Source organism: Thunnus maccoyii, chromosome 11 (genome assembly GCF_910596095.1).
Source record: "Thunnus maccoyii chromosome 11, fThuMac1.1, whole genome shotgun sequence".
NCBI classification, from domain to species: Eukaryota; Metazoa; Chordata; class Actinopteri; order Scombriformes; family Scombridae; genus Thunnus; species Thunnus maccoyii.
Genome location: NC_056543.1, coordinates 21,791,187 through 21,814,686, shown reverse-complemented (window position 1 = coordinate 21,814,686; position 23,500 = coordinate 21,791,187). Strand labels below are relative to the sequence as shown.

Sequence of the window (23,500 nt, the reverse complement as noted above, 5' to 3'; positions counted from 1 at the left end):
ACTCAGGCTTTTTTTACTGTTCTTCTGCAGACTGATGAGTATTTTGTATATAATCATTTTGTTAAAAGAACCTGGAATTGATTATAAGTCAATAAAGAAAGAAAAAGAAATGCTAAGCTAAGATCCATACTTAACGAACAGATATGAGAGCAAGAAAGCAAAAAAAAAATCTTGTTTTCCAAAGTTTAAAACTAATATTTTAAACTAATACATTTTCTGGCTACTGTGCCTGCTGTAAATAATCACACCGGTGTGCTTCATCGTGTAAACTGACTCCCAATAAAAGTCAAAGCACATGTCAAAACACTTGAAAATGGTTTAATGATGTTTACAACAAAAGAGAACTGTACATTTACAGTAAAAGATTATCTTTATATGTGTATAAAAACAAAACAAAACAAAAATACAGCAGACAAATGCATCAAAATCTACTATGTATCCTGATTCACATACTTAAAACTCCTACACAATCTTTCAGTTCTATGCCGCCATGACTGGAGGCGGGAGGGAGGAGGAGGGGGGGAGTTTGTAGTCAGATCAGAGCAGTGTCCCTCTGTTTTATTATAGTCCATGATGGAAAGCAGAACTCTTTACATTAGAGCTCCGGGAAGTTAATTCTTATTAGACTGCAGAATAAGAAAAGGGAGAAAAAACAGGGACACATTCCTTTAGATGAGCCCAAGCTTCCAATGTGAGTAGTTAAATGTTTTACAGAATGCATTTCTTGAGATACACAGACGTAATATGTACATGGTTGGCGTCCTTTTTTTTTTTTTTTTTCCTCATTTTTATCTCTTGATAAAAGCCATGGTCACTTGGGCTGTGAACTGATATCACACACATGACACACCCAAAAACATACAAAAATACTATATCTTTAACCTACCAAGAGTAAGACAGTTCTGCAATTAGTTCCATGCTGTGACAGGAAAAAGAGATTACAACAAACAAACGAGAAACAGACATTTTTTTCACGTAAGTTTTTCTCAGAAATATACCAAAATATACATCTAAGCTTTGGAATTACTGAGGCTAGGACTAAAGCCAGTGCTGGGTTTGTCTCTTAATACACATGCTGCAGGGTGGAAGGAAGAGAAAAACAGAGAGAGAGAAAGACAAGAGACACAGGACAGAGAGAGATCTTTGGTATCTGCATTTGTCAAAAGTTAAATATTTGGATTTTTGCTTTGGGATAGCGCTTGTGAGGTCCTACAACCTCACTTGGAGTAAAGCATTAAACAAAGTGTCACTGAAGCCCGTCGGCCAGAGGTCTGAGCCGGAGGGACACAGTCCATGCAGAGTGAAGGACCATGATGCATAGTGTCACAGCTGATAAAGAGTCTGTAGTGAAGAGATGATGTCAAAGGAGAGAGTAGAAGAGGAAGAGGAAGGAGGAGGGGAGGGAGGGAGACACAGCAGTGAAATCTAACAACCGCAGGATGTGTATTCCTGGAGACAACAGGGTTATGTCCGGGGACTACAGTGTACAGATGAGGAGGAGACAGACGCACTGTGAGAGGCGGGAACAGCATTTTCACCACAGTCCTTGAGAGAGAGAGAGACAGCGGATGGGAGAAAAGTGGATCCTAGCAACAGTGCTCAAGACAGACAGACAGACATTGAGTCCTGAGCATTTACAGTGTGCACAGGATTTACCCTCAGTGTGTATTAACAAACATCACCCAGCTACCACCAGATTGGTTCGTTTACATGTCTGTCGGAGAAGCCCGCTCAGCCCTGTTCAACCCCCCCCTCCCCTCCTCCAATCCCCGCCCACAGGCACTGAAACCGCTGCACAGACCGGACTGAGTGTTTCCGAGAGGGGAGGAGAGGGAGGAGTGTGGGGGTTTGGGGGGGTGGAAGGGAGGTGAGAGGACTCGGATGAGAGCGTGCAGCCGGGATTAGATGCTGAGCAGTGAGGCAGGGATGGGTGAGAGACGGTGCCGTTCATATACAATCAGTTAGAAGTCTTTGGTTAATGTTGTTACCATAGGAAAGCGAGAGCGGGCTGTGCCAGCGCACCGTCGTTTGGGAAGACACGTAACACACCAGTACTTGGTGGAGTGTAAATTAACAAAAAAAAAAAAAAACTAAAGCAGGATTGTCAAACTTAGAAAAAAAAAAAATCAATGTTCAAACATGGGTCCATTTATGAAACAGAAAGCATCTTTTCAGAAGGGGAAATCTTTTAAACTGGATGTACAGAAAGCATTAAAACACACACTAAATAAAAATATTCATCTCAAGTTTCAACTAATAATTTCTATACAATGCTGAAATACATCAGTGTGCAGCATAAGAACACCAAATTGTGATAGAAAGAAAGCAGACATTCATGAGTACTGGTATGTATTGTGTCTCCCCCTGGTGGTGGCTTTTATCCACAACCTTTCACTAAGTACAGGTGTGAACGGGCTTCTCCAATGACACAAGTTTGTGTATTTTTGTCTTTTTTTTGTGATTTTTTTTAAAATATTTTTTTTTTCTTATTTCTTAAGTAGATTAAAGCAGGTTTCACTCAGTCTTGAGTTAGAAATGAGGTATACAACAGCTCCTTTTGCCTTACTGGTGCTCCACACTTCCTCTTATCAACGTTAAAAACTAGCAAACCAGTGTGGTGGGTCAACATTACTACAACTTGACGTGTGACTGATCCACAAGAGCATCTTGAAATCTCTGGATCACAAAATGAAACTAAAGCGTTACAGCCAAGCCAGTGCCAAGTAGATCAACAGTTAGACAGCGAGTAAGATAAGTAGAGATGAAACAGTCAAGACTATGACCACAAACTGTTGTTTTACCATTATTAACCACAAACTGGCTCAGCAGTGGCCAGAGGCTTTTGTTAACCAGTAGAGAACTTTAAACAAATATAAGTACTCATGTCTCAACTTTTTTTTTTCTTTTTTTTTTTTAAAGAAATCACTCAAACACCTGCTTGAAGATGGGAAAAATGCACCATAATGCTTTGCAGACTGCCCTCTCTATTCTCTCTTTTTAAGACACTCACTCACACACACACATACATACACACACACCCACCTGCTGGAATTATTAGTAAAGCTTTTTTTCACAGGTATCGTCAACCTGTCTGAGTCACACCTAAAAAACATAGGTAGCAACGTAATCATCCCACACTCCAAAATGCCCCGAGTACACTGTATTTGTTTCAGTGAAAACAATGCACCGGGTGAGCTCACACACACACACACACACACACACGCACACACACACACAACAATAATGCTACAATGCTCATGTCTTCTACGTAACAATAAGGCATAAATGATAATGTTAATCTTCTTTGTCAAACTAAGAAAGCCAGTGATCGTGCCCTCTCACACTATACAAAACAATTAAAGGCATAAAGTAATATTACAGAAAAAAAAATCAAATGATTGTTAAAGACAGCACAGCAAATCAAGTCCACAATGACTCAACCAAAATAAAAACAACAACAAAAAAAAACTCTAGTAAAAGATTAAGATCAGATGCTTCAGAGTCTCTGTTCTCCTGCCAACCACAGGACCTGTCCGTCAGGAGCGCCCTCACCGATACACGACAGACTCAGGTGTCAGCGACTCACGTGCCACTGAGGCGTGGTCTCAGGTTTCTTTTCTTACTTTTTGGTCTTGACAGTTTTCAAAAAAAAAAAATTTTTTTTTTTGCTATTTTGCAATAATAAAAAGGAAGATTTCGGGGAGATTTTTGAGTAAGCATGATAAACACTACATTCAGTCTTGATAACATACTGGTTCAAATATAAAATATGAATATCTTACAAGTGTTTATATATATATTTATATGTATAGAATTAAGAAAAGATCGTTTCTCTAATTCTTAAGTCTTTCCTCAGATAAATATTTCAGTAACATCCTACGGTGCCGATGGCAACTGGTTCATCTTACTAGCACGCGTTCACCTCTTAAGTAACTACAAACAGCACTGGAACAGGACTGAGTCCTATAGGCCCGTCGTGGCCTCAATAACAGGGAAACCAGCAACATGAGCAGCCAGACACCTGCCGAGCTGCAAAGAGAAAGGCTTTTACTTTGGCAAGAAGGATCTCTAAACAATATTTAAACCTGGAAATACCCCATAAATAGTAGTACTAGAAAATAGCAGTAGTAGGTTGTCCTTTTATGTATGGATCCTATGTATGGTTCATCAGTATAAACTTTGAATGGCGAGCCAGACAGTACTTATACATTCCACACTGTTCTATACACAGAAATGTCTACGGGTGAACCTTATGTTTAAGTGCTGCTGAGGTATATTCAGTCAAAATTATTCAACAACAGAAAAGAAGTACACATGAGGAGAACATGGACAGATTTCACTGCTTAAAGTTTCAGTGATTGAATAATCACTGCACTAATTCATTTTGTTATTTGGAAGTAGCAGAACAATGATGCTGTTGTGTGGGGTTTAGTTGAATGTGTAGCACATGAACAGTGCTCAGACATAATCTGGCAGGTTTTAAATCTAGTCCACAGACAGATTTGGGGAGCAGCATATTTGTTTGGTAATATGCTAATTCAAAATGTTGGTGATGAGAGGAGGTGTAGTATGATGATCAGAGCTATGGATTTACATAGTTGAGCCCTCCGTACGGGAGAGTCTACACCACAAAACCTGATTTTCACAGAACATGTCATAAAGCTATAGGAAAGCATGCAGGCCTCTCAACAGCTCAACTCCACCAGCAGCTTCAGCAGCAAGTTGTTAAAGCTAAGTTTCTGTGATCCTTATCCAGCAGCACCAAATTAGGAATATCAGTTATTGACAGAGGTGGGAGGAGAGGAAAATAATTTATCAGCAGTGTACAGAGTAGAGATCATATAAACGGCAACTTATGTGCTCAGACAGGCACAGCAACTACTGAGGAAAACCACTTTGGTTCAAGCTGTTGTTTTATGGCTGAATATTAGTACAAAACCAAAAAACAGACCTTTTCCGTTATGCTTCAGAAATGTCCAAAACTGCTACCAAAATGTCCAAAACAGTTTTAAAAAAAAAAAAAAAGGAAAACAAGCCATCAAACGGCTCACAAAAAACCAGGATCAGGCGTTAGGGCGAGGCCCCAGTGATAAAAACCAATTCATTAAGAGTGAAAGGAAACTAATTTCTCAAGCTCCAACCAAGCCAATCCCTCTGTTTTTGGTCAGTTGTGCCGCCAATTAAACGTTCAGCTATGAGACACTTGGTCAAATTAAAAAAAAAAAGGTCATCTTTGGAAAATGATCATCAAAATATTGCATTTCTATATTCTGTTGACAATGAAGAGATTCTGTACTCATAAATATATTGACTAGACTAAGCTACACTGACTACACACAGCAATTATTTTAACAAATATTTTTGGTATATCTTAAAGTACGTAAGCCAGTCAAACGACTGTAGACCAAAAAAAAAAAAAAAAAAAAAAAAAGACAGAATTTCATTCCTCCCAAAACAGGCAGACTGCAGCTCATCAATCCAGTTTTTTGGTACAGATACTGTGCACAAGTAGATACGACGGTACTACTATTAAAAATAAAAACACAATACAATAAACCCCATTTAGCCAAAGCCACCACATATTTGGTACGATGACCATGCCCCCCTGACAAGTCCTCCTCAAAACAGACCAGTCAGCCACAGAGCCTTGTGGGTCATGCAGTTACTGAACTCTCAGCATCTGCCTGAGCTGTAGACAACACATGCAGACTTCTACTTTCTACCTTTGAACCCAAAACATAAATGTACATTTTTCCAATGGATCACCATCCAAAACAAATCCTCAATCCAACACGGGACTGCATGTCTGCAGCTCTTATTAAAGCTCTCAGTTATGTTTTCAGTCATTTTCTATCAGTGTCTATAATCCGCACCAACACCTTCATATTACAAAAGCTCGGCGGCTACTTCGCCACCAAGGCAAAATGTAAAACTCAGTGTTTCCAGAAAGAGAGACTCGGAGAGACACATCTGGTCCCTCCGACCCTTAAAGCAATGATAACCTTTGTATCGGCCACTTATTACTTGTTTTTAAAGCCTTATAACCACGATTAAAAATTGATAGTTAAATCTTAACTTATTAGACTTACAAAGTTCTGAAAATGTAAAAAAAAATTACAGACAGTAAAGATAAATGAAAAAAAAAAGTCTCTAAAATATAACTTTGATATGATTTACGTCAAGGCCTGTCAAAAAAACCCAAAAGAAGATAATTGAAGATGGGGTGACACACAAATCCCCATTAGTGATGATGAATATTGTGAAATTAGTAGTAAAATCAGTAAAGTTTGAATGTTTAAAAGAGAAAAATCCTAAAGTTTTTGGTTAGAAGTATTTCAGAGAAAATTCTGAGCTGGAAATAGACATATATACAAAACGTGAACAGCTTGATGGTACCGAGGATATTTTCTTCCTGGACACTTGTCAAGGTTCATGAGGAGCGGCAGGCCGACAACAGTGTCCATCTGGCTACTGTTTGTGGAAAAAACATCCAAGAATCATAAAGAGAAAGACGGGAAACAAACTATAAAACGGAAAGTCAACCCCAACCTCATCTGAGGTCATATTCTTTTTGGTGGCAGCAAAAGGATTAAATAATGATAGATACAATGGAAAGAACGTGGGGTGGTTAGTGAAGCGCAGAGCCTATATCAAACGACCTCCCCTATTCCCTACATGGTGTGATGAGAGTAGTGCACGACATGAGGAATAGGGCGTTAATTCGGGATGCAGCCTGACTGGCTTCATTGAGCCTTGGAGGCAGTGGTAATGGTCGAGGCTTGCACAGGCACAGCCGTGGTGGCTTGATGATGAGCATCAGCAGTGAGCTGCAGCCCCCCCGCCCCGGACACCAGGCTGACGGGGTTGCTGGCGAGCAGCGACAGGTTCTGGGGGCTCAGGAAGAGCGGCGTGGTCACCAGGTTGGGTGTGTTACCAGCAGATGTGTTGGCAAACAGCAGGTTACCACCGTCCAGAGAAGTGATGGGGATCGTCCCACCCGATGCCAGAGCTGTGGAGAATCATCAGATGATCAAATGATCAAATATCAGTTATCAAATGAATAACACAGAGTTTATTTCACTTTTTACTGTCATTGCAGGACTTTTCTTTCTGCAGGATTTGTTTTTCTATCATTAAAAACGAATCACCACTCAGCAGGATTTTTTATATTCATAGATGAAATTTTTTCTCGGTGGCGTTAACCTCATGGTTGTGGTCCACAATATGCAAATTAATGGTGGCCTCATTAAATTTTTGTTGTCATTATACTAATAATTAGGGTAATTATTTCTCCTGATAACCCTATAATGGATTTTAATTTTCTTTGTATGTGTTAGAAATATTTCATCTACTTTTTGTTCATTGATATACTCTTGAATTTATTTCACCGTTTTATTTATTGATTCATTAATTTGTGTTTTTCCTAATGAGTCAGGTTTGGTCCTCATAACAGAGGTTCCCAACCCTCAGGTTGCAGGCTTGCAGAGGGACTTGAGGAAGTTCTTTGATTTTTCACAGGCACAGAAACTAACAGGCCATTCAGAAGTACACAAAATGTGTGTGAGGACACATCCTGGATGTTGCTGAGAGGTCTATCCGTACTCTTCAAATTTAGTAAATAAATATTTACACAGAGCAAACTAAGTTAATATCAGCTTCTGGTTTGGTTTTTAAGCTTGCCCTCTCTTTCTCTTGCTCTGTCTTTTCTCAGCCCATCTGCAACCAATTTGTCAATATAAAAACAGTCTGCAGTACAAACAGGTTGGGAAGCTCTGCTCCATCCCATGTGACTACCTATGAAACTGTATTTCTGTAGCAGACTACAAGATATTTGTACAGTAAGTTGTTAATGTATTGTCATGACATTGCTACACACCTTGGATGGTGGCAAGGGTGCTGTTGCTCATGAGGGCAGGACTCAGCGCACTGCCAAGGCCACCAGGAGTCAGACTGAGCAGGGCCCCCCTGAACACACAGACAAAAGGATATTGATCAATAAAGAGGACGTGAACAATTGAGTGAAATCCACAGAAGTGATAACTGGAGGACCTGTTTGAACATGCCCAATACTAACCCTGGGGTGAACTGGGAGGGGGCCATCAGTCCTGGGTTGAGCCCTGCAGCAGCAGCCATAGCAGCAAGGCTGGCGCTGGTGGGTAACTGGGCACCCTGCAGCGCCGCAGACAGCCCTGAAGTCGCCACCATCACCTGACCCGTCCCTAAAGTGGTGGCTATAGACGACGGGGCCTGGGTGACGACGGTATGCGCATGAACACCAGCTTTACTCTCTGCAGTCGTGGACTGAATACTCATTGGTGACGGGCTTAATGATGGAGAGCTGGTTGCTGTGGTAACCATAGGTGCAGTGGAGATGACAGATGCAGTGTTTGTGGCTCCAACTGTCGTGCCTTTGGAGAAACGTGGGTCATTGGGGTTTATTTGACAAAACACGACAAAGTTAACCTTAAATTCTAAAAATTCTAACACTTTCCTAAAAGCAAATACGGTTGAGCACACACACCTGTGAAAGACAAACTGGAGACGCTGGTGCTGGTGAGAGGCATCACTGGATTTACAGTCAGAGTGGTGGGTGTGTTAATAGTTGGACTGCTCACAAGGCTTGCTGTGCTGGCCACCTGGGCAACAGAATAGGAGGGAGGATTGAATGAGATAATGTGTGTTAGAGAGTCATTTAGCTACAGCTACACACGCAAATATAATAAACCTTTTGTCATGGCAGCTTTGCCCAAAGAACCAATTATAAGAGCTTAATGAACAAATATCCACATGTCGTGACAAGCCTCCAAATACAAGTGACAAATATGCGTGACCCTGTGACAATCTTTCCTTTACTTCTTAAAGAATAATCCCTCAAGAAACACTTATGAGCAAGTTGTGTCTATCCTTACCAAAGGGCTACTGGGTGTGAAGATGGTTTTGATGGGGGTGTTGCCTCCTCCGCTGTTGCCACTGCTCGGGGGGTTAATCCTCTTCTCTTTCTGCCGGCGATTGCAGAACCAGACCCGAATCACCTCCTTCTCCATGTTGAGCTGGTCAGCGATCATGGTGATCTCCTCAGAGGTAGGTTTTTGGTTCTGCTTGAAGAGGGCAAAGAAGCCAGAGATGCCCTGTCAGCACTAAGGAGACTACTTCTGTCACTATAAGCACAGCTTATGTCATTTTTATTTCAGATAACATCTATTAAAAGGTTAGACATTATGACCAAAGATTTATACCATGATAACATTACATACTTACAAACTACAACTGGGGTTTCCTGACAATAGTGACAAGTTTTCAAGGCAGAATAGAAACCTCCAAAACCGTTCCTGCTGCATAATCCACTGCTCCACTTTCCATTCATATGCTCATTATGTTTCAAACTTCCTTTTTTATTTCAAATCCTACTCTCTCGAAAATATACCAATATATTGCAAAAAAAAACTGCTTCATTTTTTAGCTGGCACGGTACACAACAACAGGTAACATCTAACCTCTAATGTTTGCTTGATGGGAAGTTCATTTTCTCTGATCAGGTCAATACTGTTAACTGTTCTCACCTCAAGAAAGCTTTTTTCTAAGGCCACTCGGATGTTGGTCTCAATACTGGTCCTCTTCTTCCGTCTGCGGTTGATCCCCTCTATGCCCATGCCTGGGGAGCCCAGGGCACTGGGGCTGGACAGGCCCTGGTCAGATGTCAGGTTCTCTGCACAAACAGCACCGACACAAAGAAAGGGGAGGGAGGTAAAGACAAGGTAATGTAAAGATACACAGCCCGTGCCCACACTACTACTCCCGTGGCAATTGCCTCGATAGCAGTCAATTGGGTGGGTTCAGGGACAAACCTGCATCATTGAGCCACTTCTCCAGCAATGGCTTGAGTTTGCACATGTTCTTAAAGCTCAGATTCAAGGCCTCAAAGCGAGAGATGGTAGTTTGGCTGAAGTCGTTTCCGTACAGCTTCCCCATGGCCAGGCCAACATCCCCCTGGTGAGAAGGAGAGAAACGGAGAGACGGACCAAGAATGAAGGGACAGAGAAATATGAATAATGTAAGCACCAGCATCATGAGCAATTTCACTCTGGTTCTCTACAGGGAGGTATTGCAGGAAAAGACTCACCAATATGTTGTTAATGATTGCTATATGCATTAAGGCCCTGTTCACACCCAGCATTAAAATGCATCTTGGGTGATCCAATCACAAGTGCACAAGTACAGGTGTGAACGCACACCTGTACTAGGCGCATTGAGGACGCAATGCGATCCAATCACTCAGAGGTGGTCTGGGCTGTATATGGCCACATTCTTTTAGCAGAGTATACTGAATGTGTCCTGGGCCACATTGAAGGACCACCTACTCAACTGACATCCTCTGCGGAAGCGGAAGTACATACTCATTCACGCCAGGCAACCTGAGCAGAGTATGAAGTTAGCAGTACAGCTGTGAACGTCGCAGTGCAGTGTGTGCACAGTTTAGGCTGTTTGTCAGTGAATAAATGCTACAACAAGACCTAAGCCAAGTTCCCGTGTCTTGCCTGCCACCTGCTGATTAAAGTGAAGAAGGCTTAGTCCCAAAGTTAGCGACAATGGGTTAGGCTCACTAAAGGTGGACTGACCTTTAAGGCGGATCAGCTATTTTCATTTTAGTGACAATCTCAGCTGCTCCTAACTGAGTTTTGCTCTCCTCTGCACCACATTTGGTCTTTGCAAACGGAAATGATGTACATGTTTATTTGCATATTGAGCGGGGAAGTGAGATCTGATCACAAGTGGTCACTTTAGACACATGTGGAGACACATGTTAATGCAAAGTGTGAACTGGGCCTAAGAATCTGAACATGACATGAGATTATCCACTGATGTTCATTTGCCAAAAGCAAAACACATGGAATTACAAATCACTGGACCCTTAATGATCAATCAAATGTATTTAGTCTTACACACACACACACACACACACACACACCTGCGTGAAGCCCAGTTTGATACGCCTCTGTTTGAAGGTCTTGGCAAACTGCTCCAGTTCCTCCAGATCACTAGGCTCCTCCAGAGTGGGGGTGTCCAACCGTTTGGGTGGTGTCTGACTGTGGGGCAGGGTCTGAATAGGTGTGGCTGCTGTTGTGCGGGTTGGAGTTGCAGGCTGCAAAACACAAAATGTGATTACAATTAAGATTAAGAGTCTGAGAAGGAAAATAAAAACGCAGTAATGTAGGAGATTAACATGCGGTCAAACAAAATGCACAGTCAGTCTATAAAAGTTGTTTTTTATTCAAACACCTGGTACAGCTGAAAGAAATGCCATCATTTTTCAGAGTTTAAAAGAGATGCTTGCATCATTACCAACCTGAGTTGTGAGGGTGATGCTTTGTTGAGTCGGCAGGGGGTTAGCTTGGCTTTGAGGTAGTTGAGTTAGAAAACCCGGGGCTTGCAATATGCCTGCAGAGTGAAAGACAGTCAGGGGAGGGAAGATAAAAAGAAAGTTTCAATTATAAATCCCATACTTGGTAACTAAATCTTTTCTTAATTCTGCATGTAAATCAAACAGTGCAACCCCCTGTAGCGCTTACCTTGTTGGGCAGGCGGTGTCTGTGAGATGATGAACTGAGGCTGCAGTGATGTGGCGATCGGGTGACCTGGCTGCACGAGAACAAACTGAGGCAGACCAAGATTCTGCTGCTGTAGCTGCTGCAAGACAAATCAAATGGCCTCTAGAATGATGTTGTAAAAATAGATGTTTACACCATATACCAGACTAAATTACATCACCGCAGCATTGTGGCTATGAGCTCTCATCACCCAAAGTTTAATTGTGGCACCATCACAACCGACTTTGTCATAATTGGAAAATATATGCAAATGCTGCATTGGCAGCGGCAGGGGTGGTTGAGCGAGCTATAGATTGACTGAAGAGAGCGAGCAGTGCTGGCAAGAACAAAGCCGTGAAACAGATAAAATGTTATTTTCTGATTGTTTCACGGCAGTTACGTTCTAAAGCACAAATAAACACGCCCAGACCCGCGCAGGTGCCGCATTGTGGGATTTTGTGTGAATGCAGAGCTTCATCTTGTCCACTGTGGCCTCTCTGCTCTGCGTGTGTGTAGATCGGCCCTGCCTTCGGTAAAGCAGATACACAGACCCGCAGCTCTTTATACATCCACGAGATAGAGAGCAGGGCGGAGCAGAGGAGAGACACAGAGACAGCGATGTAACCTGGTCGCTAAATTTTTAGTCCCGACTTCACACCCTGCGTGCTGTTATTGGCTGGGGGCTACACACCCACTGTCCAAAAGTTGACACCCAGAAGCGTCCCACACACAGCAAAATAATAAGAAAATACAGGCAGGGTCAGGGTCTCTGTGGAGAAATACACCACCACACACTTCTAATTGTTTTTTTTGTATGAATCTATCCTTTTTTTTTTTTTTTTAAGGAAAATCTCACATAGTATACCTTTAAAATAAGATGCAGTACATTTATGAATGTAGTTTTTAAACCTGATTTTTGTTTACTCAACACAGAAACTCTGGATGTCTCCTACAGTGCAAATAATTTTCACAATAATGAAAATTTTGATTTAAAATCCTTACCCAACTAATTTAAAGCCAGATAACAACTATCTTACATCTTCATCCACATTAGTTTAGTTTTAAAAAAAAAACATTAATCAAAAACTAAGTCCTGTTTCAAAAGTGAAATACAATTAAAATAATTCAACGAAAATAGAATTCAGGTATCCACATTATTCAGTCAGCTTCATTAAAAAAAAAAAAAAAAAAGAATTCAGGGCTACAAGTTTACATACAGGAAGTTTTGTTAAAATATTGTTTCTATGAGTTGCAGAAAAAAAAAAAACAACTGGTTGATGGCTGATTGTGTGATCTTACAGAAGCAATCTGGATTGGCTGTGACAGGGGTAGCTGGGTAATGGGTGCGGCTGCGGAGGCTGAGATACTGGCCCCAGTGGTGCTGTTCTGCTGGCTAGCTGAATGCTGCACGGCTGCAGCCAGGATCTGAGCTTGTGCCTGCTGGATCAACAGCTGCTGATGTGCTGGGGTCAGGGTCAACTGAATACAGGAGGTTACAGAGAGGAAAAGGGGAAAGAGAAAGACATAAGTAAGTAGGATTCATACAATTCAAGTGTCATTGGATGAGTTAGTGTTGTCATGATACCTCAGTTTTGGGTTTGATACATGTGCAAAGTTTAAAATCCAACATATTGGTAACCATTATAATACCACAGCAACATTTTACAAAAAAAACATAATGTAGTTGTGTAATATTATATTAATAGTCTTGGCATGTTGGCATGAGATCTGTCTTTAAGTACTTAAAGAAAAACACTTGAGTTTTATTAACAACAACAGGTGGACTGCAGTGTTTGATGCTGTTGCCAACAACTATTTAACAGCTTTTTATTACGCCAACTTGACAGTACACACCCGTACAGATGATGGTGAAGTGGATTTACCATCTTACGTTACATATGAATACATTAGGTCACAATGCCATTGAATTAAACTTTTCACATAGGTATCAAATTAGTACTGAAACTTTGACTATCGTGACAACACTAATATGAGCCCAGACAGGCAAATGGGGATAAGACTCATGCAGCTGAGCCAGGCACAAGTGCAAATGAGCATGTTGATGTAATGTTTCAAACTCAAACCCACATGCACATCTACTCCCGCACAGCACAAAAGCGGCCGCATTCAACCCGACTGATCACTGCAACTACAACATGGCCTGAGCTGTAAATGGGAGAAACATGGAAATGAAATGTAGCCAATGTGACGTGATTGGCCTGATCACGAGTGTACAGACACACCGAGGTTATGTCCAAACATTTCTGTTATGGAGGAATTTGAACATAAGCCTAACAACCACAAGGATGAACAGGCAAACAGGCAGAGGAGACACCAGCCTTAGCCACAGAATCAGGGCAAGCGATCATTTCATCACCCACTTTTTCAGCCAGGGTTAAATGTTTTAAGGTGTCACCTCAGATACGTGGCTACAACCTGGTTTTAACTCAAAGCAGAGAGGCAACGGGCCACTTACTCCTGCAATCTGTCCCCCGGCCAACATTAGCTGGGTTTGAGGCAATACGCTCTGCTGGACGGAGGTCGGAAGAGCACTCGAGTCTTCCGACTTAGACTAGTGGAGGTGAAGCAAAGACGGGGCTTAGAGGAAACCTTCCTAGAGGCATAACTGAGCATTGTTGACCATGTAAGCTAATCAATTAAATATTATTATTGTTATCATAAAAAAATGAGAAGCTCTTACCTGGAAGCAATTTGAAAGAATATTTAATTCAGACAAAAACTACCAGTTTAATTTTTTAAAAAGCATAAAACTGAAAACACAATGAAACATTATATCTCTGTGCTACCTGAGCGGCTTTCCTGAGAATGAGCCTTCAGTCTTTGGGCAGGGAGAGGATTTGAATTAAAAAGGGAGTGAGAAAGTGGGTATTTAAAATGTGCCGCAGCCTTCAGAGACATGGAAAGTGAAGGGAAGGGAGGGGAGAGTTGAGATGCTAATTAAAATAACTGTTATGCAGTGCATGTAAATTCTGCATAGATTTGCATATTCTCGGCCATCTGTTTCCGAGCAACCGCAGAGCAGCTAATTAGCATACAGGGTTGATTAATCTGCCTTGTTGCCAGGCGACACCAGGAGAGCCTGGCTCATTTAAATTAACTCTTTCTGCTTGTGCATATATGAGTGGAGATGAACATTCCTCTGTTCAAACTTCATATTTCATTGTAAAACTAATCTGTGTCATATTATGTAGTCATGTTATTTTCTGTATGTTGATTTTGTGTTCTCTATAACACTGTGAAATTTTTAACATTATTTAGGTGTGGATTCAAATAAGCCGACTGGGTTTTCAGCCTCTCCCTGCACTGTAAATTACTTAAATTACACTGTAAATGTCATTTTTGTGTATTTGTTCAATTGTGCCAAAAAAAAAAAACTATCTAAAAAATAACTGTCACTAAATCTAAAAATGATCTGCTCCTCCCACAAAAACAGGAGCACAAAGTTGCTGAAGATAAAGTGTGTGCTCGTGTGGTGGTGGTGGTGGTGGTGTGCCTCACGCGTTACCTGTTGGAGGAGGGCTTGTGCATGTGCGCTAGTGATTGCACTTGTGGTTGGCACCGTCTGCCTCTGAAAGTCCAATCCATTGATTTGGATTCCTACGGACAGAAATATAATACATGAAACATGTTGTCAGAGCAGTTCAAAGATGTTTTGAGCGTGGTTTAGCAGGCAACATAATCTACACTGTTGTTGGTTTAACAGAAGAATGAGGAACACAATACTAGAAGCCCACAGTGACCCTGCAGAAGAATAGTGAAGGAAAACAAACAGCACAGTTTTCAGGTGAAATGAAGACTGGGTTTGAGTAAAAACATACTTTTAAAATGACAGCATATATAATATAAATATATATATATAAGTGATCCAACACAGCTGCGTGAATCTGTTCAAATGTAGGCTGGCGAATCATCACAGAATTAAATATTAACACTACAGGCTTACATGGAAATGGGAAGCATACAGTGTCATTAATATTTACTTAATTCATCATTGCACAATACACATATAACACTGTGCAGTGAATCTACAACGTTAACTTTCAGTTTGATCATTTTCATCACAAAATCACTGAAGCACTGAGACGCAGCAAATTAGTGTGATATTCATTAGGCACAAATAAGGGAAACTGCCCTGTGAGGTAAACAATTAATTTGAAAAAGAGAACTGCTCACAAGGATTTTGGAAAGCTGCCATCTCTTTTTTTTTTCAAAAATGAGTCAGTAACACAAAAATTGAAATTTTTGGCTAAGAATTTGAAACCTGTTGAATGAGTAGGTAAAACTCGACACCCTGATTCCAGTCCAGTAAAGAAAAAAAAAAAGCAGGAGAAAAAAAAAAAAAGCTGTAGGTCACTCACCGGTGTTCCCGTCACCACTTTCCATTGCACATTTAGTAGTTTCTGACTGATTATTCACTTTAGCATCTGGAAGAGCCAGACAGAGACACATAATGAGACTGCCAGTTAAAACATAACAGCTCTTTCTCAATTATTTAAGGAGTGCTCTCACTTTCGTCACCCCAATATATCCCATAACCGCATGATCACATTCACGGTTCAAAGCAGCAAACTACATGATCCAGCAAACTTAACCACCAATACAATGGTTTTTACAGTCAAGGGCAACACTACAAAAAATTGTTTGTTAACACAAAAATGCAAAGTGTGCCAGCTTGGCTTCTCCTATTTCGCACAAGGACGGCAAGCAACAATAAAACCCAGCTGAGCTCCATCACGACCTCATCAAAAACTCACCCGCTTTTGCTCCACCCGTGTTTTCCAGCATGGTTGCAGAGCCTATCAAGGAAAACGGCCTGTGCTGGGCAAACCCACCGACAGGGTGTCGGGCACTCAGTTCCTCCTCCCACTCCCCCCTCTCTTCACTCTCCACTGGTCAACGAGCAGAGTTCAATACAACCAGAGCTACACACAGACACAGTGGCACTGTCCACCACACGGTTCACTGAACAACACCAGGATACGCACACAGGGAAAGCCAGCAGGGTTTAGGCAAACAGCTCTCCTTCCCTCAGTCTGCACTCTTTCTCTTTTCTTTTCTTATAGCTCAGCCCCTTTCTCTTTTACAGTGCACTCACTCTCCCTCTTTCCTTGCCTCTCTCTCTCTTTCTCCTGTGCCAAGATTGTCAGTACTTCTGAAAAAGTTCACCCTCTCCCTCTCTTGCTGGAATGAAACAAACGACAAGTGCAGCTGGCAGCCTCCTCCAACCCGGCTCCCCCCCTCCAACTCTATAATGAAGCATAATCAGTATTCAGCTGATTAAAGCCGTATGCAAATCTGCCCCCTTCCTCGTTAGCAATGCAAGGCTTTGAAGTCCTGCGAGCGACGCATTTCACACAAGGCTCTGAAAGCTTTCTGCATAATTTAAACCCCTATAAATATTTATCAGCTCATTAGCATATTAATTGGATGGCTTTTGGAGGACGATAAAAAAAAAAACAGGGGAATAAGGACGACACAGAGAGGGGAAAAAAAGTGCACAAATCAGCACTCGGTGCAGCAGAGGGAGGGGAAGCAGCAGCACAAGACCAATTATTGTGCGAGTGCACGGCTAAAAAGTAATTAGCTAAGAGCAGGTAAAGGGCTGAAGATATCCCAGAATGCAGTGTGAGGCCTGTCGGCGGTGGTCTGGGCATGTTAGCAAGGCGGATCGCATTAATAAAAAAAAAAGTCTAAGACTGCTCGTTCGGAGCATCTCCAGGAGTCATGGAGACTGGGCCAAACTGCTAAAAAGGGAGGAGGGGGGGGTCTGGGTTATTAGTGGGAGGGGGATTCGCTCAATCGGAAATAAATAACTCCACATTAATCCACCACAAGCCTGTCATTACTGCTAGACCCCCTGTGGCTAAAGCATTCCACAGCGAGCAACTACAGAGAGTGGGTGGTGGGCTGTTGCTGTCTATGTTTATGAAGTGTTAGGGGATTAGCATATTTAGATTAGCTTTACATTCCATTAGTATTTCATTTTGGAGCCCTTTTAAATTCATTTTCACCAGGCTCTGAGAGTTAATACAGTGGGGAAACAGCCTTGCCATGGAGCAGCACAGGTGTCCAGTGAATCAGAATGACTGGACTGGAATGTAGAGCGGTATTGTCGTCTACAGGGGAAAGGGGCTTACCATCTAACTCCACAACAACTTCTCCTGGCTAAAGCTGTAATCAACTTCTTCACTTATCCCCACCGCCTAAAGAAAGGCATTTACATACTTGTTGACCAAATCAAACAATGCCAAGAGGGCACTGGTGGCGTTAACACAGTGAATACTGAAAAACAAACAGACCTTTCTCAGAAACGGCAGTATGAGGAAATAAGAGACAAGTCTTCAGTCACGAGCAAAGTTGGCAGCTGTTTGTAAACAGCAGTGTGTTTTTATGACGGACAACCAGACACTAAAACAGCGGTTCCCATCCTTTTTTTGTCAGATGTACCATGAAAAGAGTTCAAGTGACCCTTCATGTTAAAACTGCATTTATTTGAACTGATTATAAATCGGATATCATTTAACACTATTAATTACATAAAAATGGATATTGTTATAATACTTTTATTATAAGACATAATGATCCTGAAGTTGCCAGTTAGGCTCTGTCTAGTTTAGTTAGATATTCATACTACAGTGACTTGGAGTGGCAGAAGCTAGACCAGTTTACTTTCAGCAATATGTTTCAGTGTCTCTGCTCAAGAGCTCAACCAGAATCGTATTTTTACCTCTTTTGTGGCCAATCATACCCGGTAGTTTATTGATTATAATGGCAATAAATATACTAAAGATCAGGCTGACACCAATCTTATTTGTGTGTTTAATTTCCTCCTAAACACATATGTGAGTATACTTTTTTTTTTTTACATAAATCATAATTTCTTTAAGCACCTGCATAAGTACCCCTGTTAAGGAAATCACTGCCCTGTGTTGCTTTTACATTCTAACTTGATGCCTTTCATGTTTTATGTAAAGCATTTTGAATTGCCTTGTTGTTGAAATGTGCTATACAAATAAACTTGCCTTCCGTGACAATAAATGAACACCACACTAAACTCCACACCACTCTCCGCTGTTGATCCCTCCGAACAACACAGTGTTTACTTTAACTGCAGGCCTTTTGTTTACCAAGGTGGCTACTGCAGGGAACATACAGATGCCACACTGGTGTAAGAAATCTGAAAGAGGTCATTCCAACAAAGTGTGGTTGAGGGGGGTCAAGAAATGAGTCTGTCCTTCTGACCTCTTTCACAATCACATCATACAACCAAATGAGAAAACAAAGTGAATGCAAAGGCAGTTATCAGCAGTGTACTTCAACACATGTACAGTTACTTGGTTGAATGGTTGGCAAAACCCTGCTATGGAACAATGCGTTATATTATTACCCTGCATGGAGAATTTTAAATAGTTATCTAATTAGCACCGTTATATGGGGAGTCTGGCTGAATACTGGGGAGCTGTTAATGTGAGGGGAGAGATTCGATGTGAGACAGAGCAAAACTTAATTAGGAAATCCACATTCTCCTCCACTACTTATATTCTACATCTTACACACAGAATACATCGAGACAACTTTTTCCAAATCTGGACAAGTCTGAGCAGGTCTGAGCGCTGAGCAGATGTTGGAACCGTCAGGATGTATAGTCACAACAGATCATCTTTCAGTTTGAGGGAATTAATAACCAAAACAGCATGAAGCTTGCTAGTTCAACGCAGAATCATTATAAATATCCAATTTAAAAATAGCATTTAATACTTGTCACCAGCAAAATCCGACAACAGAGTGAAGAAACAGCAACATTATACTGAGCCCACAAATGAACACACAGGGTAATTTGATAAACAGTGATGGGGCTAATTCAACTGTACGCTACCGTAGATTCTCCTGGGCAGTCATTAGCCGGCTGTCTACAGAGTAGGTGGAAAATTTAATCTAAAGAAATGAAAGTGAAGTTTCTAGGGAGTGACGAGTAGGAATATGCATCTCTCTTCCAATCAGCACATGCAGAGGTCAGCCACCTCACCAACAGTTTCTTGGTGCAAACTCTCAAATAAATTCAATGCCTGGCAAGATGATATTTGCATTAACTGCTGGTTATTCATGTAGTGTGCACTTCACTTTCTTGTAATAGCAAAAAAAACAACTTTTTTTCAGGTTTTACCAAGGATCATGACTGTTTACCTCATCTTTTTAAAAAGCTGGCACATGATTGCAACTGCAGAGCAATATTCTTTAATAGACTGTATATTCCCTCTGTTTCCACAACATGCACTGGCTTTTAAAATAGTTCTGTCTGGTTTGTAGCTTAAAAACCTTTCATTAAAATGATGCTATTAATAATGGCAGACACATGAGAGTCATCAGGGACAACATAGCAATTGTTGCTTAGTAATGTAACAACCTGTAGGTCACCCACACAGCTGTGGCGGTGTCCAAAAATCACTCCCTCATCCACCACTCCCTTAATAATAGACACTGAATAGTTTAGTCAATAGTGAGGAGTAAATTGAGATTTTGGACACTCACTAATTATCATCATCATCTTTTTGCATCTGCACTGACTGCTGTGGAGACACAAAACAGTCATTTTCACATCTATAAAATGCAGCGCATTAAATTACGGGATTGTCAGCAGAAAGTAGCGTACATACCATGAATGCTGCTGTTTTTGTTATTTTTGAAAGCACTTTATACTGGATAAGTTTACACACTGAATAAAATGGCACACAGAAAATATGTATGCATCACAATATGGTAAACACAGAGTGATTTTGGCCTTTGTCTCCATTTCCTGAAGGCCTCCATTTTGTAGATTAATTCCCGACCCTACATGGCACACAATCTTAGATCCTGACTTGTACTCATGGGTATTTCCTGAAGACATACTTGTACCTCTTCTGAATACTTAAGACTAGGGGTTCATTAGGAGTATGAATCTTAATGTGATAAAATTGATCATATCACAATAATTAGGGTATTGAGATATGTTGACGCATTTCTGTACTGACAACAGTGTAAAACTATGTTGCAATAGTGTGAGGACATACTGACCTAAATACAAATCCTCATAATGTCACAGGTAAGTATGTTAGAAAGAAAGAAATCCTTTGCATACAAACAATCTTTTAGCCTAACATCTGCTTTACCTTGCTATATTCAGAATAAGGAAGTCTCGCTTTGCATTGTTTAGTCATGAATGACTCACTTTACTGCAGATCACCAGAAACAAGCACTTATCTGTTTTGAGCACACCACACTGCTCTTATTAGTTATGATTTTCTTCCTCCACTGTGAAAAAGCTTGTTTGACTGGAGCCTTCATGGAGGCCTCCTCAGTACTTTTGAGATGGCATGTCTTGAATTTATTACTGCGAATGATGCATTATTCATAACAGCTGTGTTTACATCAATGAATATTCATGATGGAACTACAAGGCTGGAATGAGGGTGGAACTGTAAAACTGATTAAATGAGAAAAGTAGCCTAAGTGTGAGGATGCAAGATTTATTTCTCATCTGTTCGTTATGTAGAACAGCTTAATAAGTCAATTATATTTTTTCTTAAGTAAGTGAGGTTATATTCAGACAGTGGGTATAATTTCACACAATGCTAACAAACAGAAAACTTAAACATAAACTTAATTTAGACAACATCCTTTAAATATTGATAAAATAAAATACTTAAACCTCTTTTTTGGTTTGGCTTAAAATAAAGGACAGCTTTTAGTACCATTTTGCCATATCACAAAATAACCTGTAATGTGATACTATTATTGCTGTGGGCAATAGTTACCCTGTAATTCTCACCCCTACTAACAAAATAGGAGGGGTGTAAGTTTAGTATATTTACATCACAAATAATACTATCCAAATCACCCCAATACATAAAGCTGAATCTCATTATCAAAACAAGTCAAGCACAGAAAGACAAGAAACTGCAGTTGCATTCAATATCCTGTTTTGACTTGCAAAGATAGGCATGTCTTCCTCAGCGTTTACCCCTGCAACTGCATAAAACCCCAAACTGAATACATCATGGCCAGAGTGCATCATATTTATACATTTATGAAAATAGTTACATGTTTCCTGTTCTCCATGCCATATTTCAGTAATTTGTGTTTCTTGGTCTATTTTATTCCCCCGTTAAAGGTTTTTTTTAACAGTTTTCCTTCCACGAATCGAGGGTCTGAGGACCAAGAACGCTGTATTGCTGTACAGACTGTGAAATCCCCCTGAGGCAAATTTGTGATTTATATTGGGCTATACAAATACAATTGGCTTTAACTTTAAAGCCAAAAAGAAGAGATTCCTGTATGACATGAAACAAAGCCCATCCTCTGCAGTGTTACTACAACAGTCTTCAAACTGGTTCCTAAATGGCAAACTCAATCACATGGAGTTAAAAAAAAGTGCCATCAAGCTGTGTCTTGCCTGGTCATGAAACCGGCAGAGTGAATAGTATGACTGCCCTGCCTGTTATTATTGTGGCCTTCCGGAAGTGGGCCTCACCACCCCTCCCTGTGCCGGGGGGGGATACACAGGTACAATCTTTGTATTCAGCACAAGCTCGGTCGGTCAGAAACTGCCGCAACAACGAAGGGCATGATGATGAAAAGTTGTACAAATAAATGAAATATTCTAATGAGATGGATGAACAGAGCAGCACAGAACAGAAGACTCCTACTTCAAATAATAAAAGTGCCCAACTTCAATCAAACTGCGTTTAACTGCATAAACATAAGCTTGAGTTGCAGAAAACAAAGTTAGCCTCTAAACGACTGGACCAAGTTAGAGGAGGCAGCCAGCTCGCCACTCTGAGGACAACAGTTTTAATTTGAGTAAACCACGTCTTATTTTATGAAAAGCTTTTCGCTCATTATCGCCACAAACTGTTGACGTGCGTTGATTGTGCGGCGCCAGGGGAGCTCCGGCTCCTGGTCGGCTGGAGGAACATGCTGAACCCCGCACTCTGGTTGAGGCAGGCCCGCATGAATAACACAACAGGCTGCCGTGGTGGCTTCGCTGTGGCCGAGCACAAAAGGCTGAAGAGGGGGAAAAACGCTCTTGTATAAAAAATACCACGCCGAGCCGAGCTGACACTGTATTTAACAAAACACACGTTTGCAGCATTTCGGGTTATTTGTCCCCCGCAAGTAGCGCTTGAAAAGGAAAACAAGCCACTGCCCGGCTCGCTCAAATGAATATGCAAACCTCTTTCAAAAGCCGCTGTGTGCATCAACACAAAGCCAAGGCGGTGCTAGCAGGCGAGCTAACGCTGCTAGCATCCTCATTTCAATCAAACTGCGTTACTGAAATATCTAAATATGTCACATATGAACCAGAGTCACGTCGGCGATTACTAATAAAATATGCTAAACCGTATTTGTCGACAGAGGTATGAATATGTAGCGGCGTACGGCCGTGTAATCACACAAAGGGGGGAGGCATGTTTCCATGTAATTCACCGTCGCACTGCTCGTTTCCTCCTCTGTCAAATTACAGTTGGCTCGCTGTGTGAGCTGAAACAGGACTAAATATCATCCTAATCTGTCCGTCCATCTGCGTGTTGTCTGTACTCCGCTTATCATAAATTGTAACACCGTTTGAATATGAGTATGAATATGTAAAATGCTGTAATCATTACCTGGTCCTGAACTCTCATCTTGACTCGCTGCTCCTCCGTCCGCCATTTTGAATATTTAACCCGAAATCCCAGCCCTGAGCCTACCACACTGCTGCTACACACACACACACACACACACACACACACACACACACACACACACACACACACACACACACACACACACACACACACACTGGTTTTGTCTTTCTATCGTTGTGAGGACCCTAGTTGACATGCCTTCCTTGGCCCCTTATCTTAACCTTAAAG

General features: G+C 41.2%; 1 protein-coding gene across 7 annotated transcripts; it reads right to left on the bottom strand.

The window, feature by feature from the left end:
- Window positions 1-298: 298 nt before the first annotated feature.
- pou2f1b (POU class 2 homeobox 1b) lies at window positions 299-23,297 on the bottom strand. Of its 7 annotated transcripts, none has more exons than XM_042426382.1 (14): window positions 23,252-23,297; window positions 15,965-16,030; window positions 15,112-15,203; window positions 12,885-13,064; window positions 11,568-11,685; window positions 11,345-11,436; window positions 10,967-11,140; window positions 9,846-9,987; window positions 9,561-9,715; window positions 8,910-9,098; window positions 8,522-8,636; window positions 8,075-8,408; window positions 7,877-7,965; window positions 299-7,009 (listed from the first exon to the last, which is right to left on the bottom strand). In XM_042426382.1, the coding sequence occupies exons 1-14, from the start codon at window positions 23,295-23,297 to the stop codon at window positions 6,744-6,746; spliced, it is 2,058 nt and encodes a 685-aa protein (XP_042282316.1). In that variant the 3' UTR covers window positions 299-6,743. The 7 variants fall into 7 exon arrangements, with proteins under 7 accessions (XP_042282316.1, XP_042282319.1, XP_042282320.1 ...); XM_042426385.1 differs by having other exon boundaries at window positions 8,910-9,095; XM_042426386.1 differs by having other exon boundaries at window positions 9,561-9,706.
- Window positions 23,298-23,500: the final 203 nt, after the last annotated feature.

Bases quoted from the DNA above. Each gene is read 5' to 3' on its own strand.
- pou2f1b (XM_042426382.1), bottom strand. From the start codon at position 23,297: ATGGCGGACGGAGGAGCAGCGAGTCAAGATGAGAGTTCAGGACCAG. The intron at 11,437-11,567 runs GTAAGCGCTACA...TTCACTCTGCAG, and splicing joins GACACCGCCTGCCCAACAAG to GCATATTGCAAGCCCCGGGT. The intron at 9,988-10,966 runs GTGTGTGTGTGT...CCTTCTCACCAG, and splicing joins TCAAACTGGGCTTCACGCAG to GGGGATGTTGGCCTGGCCAT.